This window comes from Chiloscyllium plagiosum, chromosome 9 (assembly GCF_004010195.1).
Source record: "Chiloscyllium plagiosum isolate BGI_BamShark_2017 chromosome 9, ASM401019v2, whole genome shotgun sequence".
NCBI classification, from domain to species: Eukaryota; Metazoa; Chordata; class Chondrichthyes; order Orectolobiformes; family Hemiscylliidae; genus Chiloscyllium; species Chiloscyllium plagiosum.
The window spans coordinates 11143371-11148018 of NC_057718.1; the positions used below are offsets into that span (position 1 = coordinate 11143371).

The 4648-nt window shown below is 45.7% G+C and overlaps 1 protein-coding gene across 1 annotated transcript in view; it reads left to right on the forward strand.

Annotated features, from left to right (window-relative positions):
- The first annotated feature begins 319 nt into the window (after positions 1-319).
- LOC122553205 (dapper homolog 2-like) overlaps positions 320-4648 on the forward strand; it is a 26331-nt gene continuing 22002 nt past the window's right edge. The window contains exon 1 of the mRNA XM_043696802.1: positions 320-745. Coding sequence (XP_043552737.1) covers positions 500-745 — 246 coding nt within the window. The 5' untranslated portion in view covers positions 320-499. The remainder of the gene's footprint in view (positions 746-4648) is intronic.

Below are 4648 nucleotides of genomic sequence, written 5' to 3' on the forward strand. Positions count from 1 at the left end.
ATATATGTGTTAAATAGGATGCATATATATTTTAAATGTATAATGCCATATAAGTTAAACGTGTGCGTGTATATATGTTAAATAGGTCGCATATATATGTTATATGTATGTCATGTAAGTTAAACGTGTGTGTGTTTCTATGTTAAATAGGATGCATATGCAAAAGACCAGTGGAATTTCTGAAGTGAATTGGGGAGGAACTGATGACGATGACAAGGTAAAGCGAGTGTCGCCAATGAAAGGCTTCAGTGTGGTTTTGGGGGCGAGGCTAGGGTGGGGATCAGAGGGCTTGTATTGGATAGGAGGGCTGGAACTCAGATTGTCAGCCAGCACGTTGGAGGTGAAGTGATAAAAAGTTGTCGCTCTGTTGCAGTGTGACTGTTGAATGTGAGTCCCTGTGTGTGTGAGAGTTGAGAAGTAGCCTTTCTCTGTCTGTCTGTGTGTGTCTCTCTCTCTGGGCAGTGAATCCGATCAGTTGTGCCTCTCAGGGGGCTGCAGGATGCTGAGCAGGAGGTACCGGTCTGTCCCTGCACCTTCAGCCGCCTTTGACCGCTGCCGGGCCGGGGAGAGGCTGCAGGCTGCGCTGGCCGGGCTGCAGGAACTGAAGCTGCTGAAGGAGAAGCAGAGGGAGCTGGTGAAGGGGGCACTGGAGATGGAGAGTCCGACAGCAGCACTGGCCACTAGGCAGTGTATCACTGAGGAGGTGAAGTTGGAAGCGACCCTGAGCTGTCTAAAAGAGCAACTGGTAAGGAATTGTCCTCAACAAAAGCCCAGTCTCTGCACCTGACAGCTGCTCGTTCCGAGGTTAACATTGTCCCAACTTTTCTCAACCTCACCTGTCCTTGATCTCAGTTTTGTGAAGATTTTTAGCCTACACCTGAGGGGAAGGTAAATTTAATAAATCATGAAAAGTTATTGGTTTGGATGAGATGATGCGGAGAAGTTATTAGAAAACAATTAAATCAGCTCCAACTCCTGCAGGGTTTAGCTTTCACCAACCTGATGTGAATATGTTGTACCCTGTTCCTAACAGTCATTATTGTTTAGATTAGATTAGGTTCCCTACAGCGTGGAAACAGACCCTCCGAAGAGCAACCCACCCAGGCCCATTTACCCCTGACTAATGCACCTAACACAGAGCCAATTCACCTGACCTGCTCTTCTTTGGATTGTGGGAGGAAACCGGAGCACAGGGAGAATGTGCAAACTCCACACAGACAGTTGCCCCAGGCTGGAATCGAACCTGGGTCTCTGCAGCTGTGAGGCAGCAGTGCTAACCACTGAGCCCGTGTAGTCATCTGTCAGGGACTTCAATACACACCTCTGGAGTTAGGCGGGTCCACAACCCGGTCTCCCACCCCAGTTCTGAGGAAGGGTCACTGGACCCGACACGTTGCCTCTTGATTTCTCTCCACAGATGCTGCCAGACCTGCTGAGCTTTTCCAGCAATTTCTAGTTGTCTCCCACTTCAGAGGCAGGGAGTTACTACTGTGTCACAAGAATTTGCTTCTTTTTAAAAAAGGTTGTTTTCCAAAGTTTGCATATAATTCCCACAATGCGATCTCTGATATGTAAACTTATTTACATGTATGGAATATTTACGCATTTAAGGATTATTCCAAAAACAGTTACAAACATATTCACATTTAATGTGTCTGGAAGAATTATTTACAACTACAATATTTACTAGTCATGTTTCAGAATTTTACAAACATTTTCTCTGTTAATATTTTTCCACGTCTTCGAGTTAAAATGTCACGGTTTTGTATTTACAGGGGACATGATTATATTTAAAAGTTATAGCAATATATTTGAGTTACATGCATTCAAATACACAAGAGTTTACAGTAAAGTCTTGATGAATTGGGATTTTTCACGGCCAATTGGATCCCCATGATCTGTGTGCACATTAAGCGTCAATCCACATTGTAACTGGGATACACACCCCTGCCTGGCTTTCTACAGGTCGTCTGTCTGTATTTAAAATATCAACAACTCGTCAACTAAGTGTGAAAACTAGGCAGGTTGTTCCCGGGACCAACTCCCTGTTTTGTGACAAATTCTCTCTCTCTCTCTCTCTCTCTGACTGGACTGCCGCTGAGGACACATACAATGCAGATGTGAATTCCTCTCGAATCCTCTCCCCTCCCTCCCTCCAACCCCCCGAGGGGCCGTCTCGACTTGTTCCTGGGGCCCGCTGCCAAACGCCAAATAGCCTTTGCATATTTCGAGATTGCCTTCTGCTGAAAAGACAGACTTACATTTGTATAACGCCTTCAGCACTTCCTCCCTCTCCCCTCTTTTCTCCCCACCCCCCCCCCCCAAAAAAAACCCAAGGAACTTTACAGCCACTTTCCAGGGGATGCAGTGGCAGTTGTAAAAGTGGGAAACAGCCGGATTGTGCACAGCAAGATCCCATAAGCAAAAATAAAATTCTGATTGCCTGAATTGGTGGCGTTGGTCAGGTGATAAATATTAGCCAAGAGGATAACTGCCCTTCAAAATACATATGAATATACAGGTTAGGAACAGAAATAAGCCATTCGGCCTTCTTCAGCTGCTCTCCCATTTAATAGCTGATTGACAGTGGCCTCTCTAGACCACACCATTCGGTCCTTGGATATGATCATGGCTGATCTATCCGAACACCATATTCACTTTCTTCCTAGACCCCTTGAAACCTTTAAAATCTGAAAACTTACCTTGCTAAACAGGTGGTGAAACTAGCATCAATTGTAACATAAGACCAAAAGAAATTGGAACAGGAGTAGGCCATTTGGCCCCTCGAGCCTGAGCGAAGGAAGTCTGTGCTTACCTGGTCTGAATTACATATGACTCCAGACCCACAGAAATGAGCCTTGACTCTCATTGCCCTTTCAAAATGGCTGTGCAGGCCACTCCGTTCAAGGGAAGTAGGGGCCAGGGACACATCCCATAAAGGAATAATGATAAACAAAGTTAGTTTGGGGTCTTTAAAGGTATCAAGAAGTATAGGACGAAAGCGTGCTGAACTGTCGGAGGTGCCACTTTTTGGTTGCGATGGTAAAACAGTTTTCCTTATGAAGAGCTTAAGCTTGAAAGGTCGAACTCTCCTGCTCCTCTGTTGCCTGACTGGCTGTGCTTTTCCAGTGCCACACTTTTTGACTCTGACTCTGACTCTCCAATATCTCCAAGTCCTCACTCTCTCCGTGTGGCCTCAATCTTACCTCCTGATGCCATGGGATCACCAAGCTCTGACTAAGAGGGTAGTCGGGACTCTGGTTTACCACTGCAACTGAAAGGTGGCACCTCTGACAGTGCAGCACGTTCAGTGTGGTGTAAGGAGATGCCAAACTAACTTTGTTTATCATTATTCCTTTATGGGATGTGTTCCTGGCCCCTACTTCCCTTGAACTGAGTGGCCTGCTCAGCCATTTTGAAAGGGCAATGAGAGTCAAGTCGCATTTCTGTCTGTCAAGACCAGGTAAGGACAGCAGACTTCCTTCACTCAGGCTCAATGGGTCGAATGGCCTACTCTTGTTCCTATTTGTTGTGGTCTTATGTTACAATTGAAGCTAATTTCACCACCTGTTAGCTTGGTAAATTTTTTGATTTTAAGGGTGTCAAGGGGTATGGGGAGAAAGATCAGCCATGATCATGTTAAAGGGCTGAATGGTCTTGTCTTGTTTCTGTTAATGGACGGCATGGTGGCTCAGTGGTTAGCACTGCTGCCTCACAGCGCCAGGGACCCGGGTTTGATTCCAGCCTCGGGCAACTGTCTGTGTGGAGTTTGCACATTCTCCCCGTGTCTGCGTGGGTTTCCTCCAGGTGCTCCGGTTTCCTCCCACAATCCAAAGATGTACAGTTTAGGTGAATTGGTCATGCTAAATTGCCCAGTGTTCAGGGCTGTGTAGGTTAAGTGCATTAGTCAGGAGTAAAGGTCGGGGAATGGGTCTGGATGGGTTACTCTTCAGAGGGTCGGTGTGGTCTTGTTGGGCCGAAGGGCCTGTTTCTTTCCTGTACAGATTCTAATCTACTAATATAATAATCCAGATTCTTCTTAACTAAATTTAATTCCAGCAGTGGGCACCGATCACTGAGATCATGATTCTAATTGCAGCTTGATTCATTGTTTAAATTCAAGTGGTGGCATTTGACCCCATGTGCCAGCAGCATTGGCCTGTGCCTGTGGCTCACCAGCCCAGCTGCATTACCACGGCACTGTCTGAGGAAACTGAAATGCAGAGAGTAGGAGCATTGTTTCAAAGCATTTTGGGAGGTGGGCTGGCCATTGATTGATTGAAAGGCACTTTTCACATTAGACCAGAAGATAAGATAAGATAAGATAAAGATGTTAAGGAAATCAAACAGAGGAGGAAATCCTCTTTGAGAAGAATGTGGCATTGAAGAGGAGGGAGTGACCATGGTAAATATCAGTCCTACCTGTTAATTAAAGGCAGACAGGGAACAATTGACTTTACGTCAAATCCTCCTCCTTGACAAGGTCTGTCTGACTAAAATGCTATGGGTTGATAATGGTATGTTTCCAGTTGGTAAGGCCTCCTATTCATAAAGAAATCAGTGTGACTGGCTTCAAAAAGATATCATTACCCCTTTGTTCCAACTTCATAGGTCGCTCTCCCTCTCTCTCTCTCTCTCTCTCTCTGTC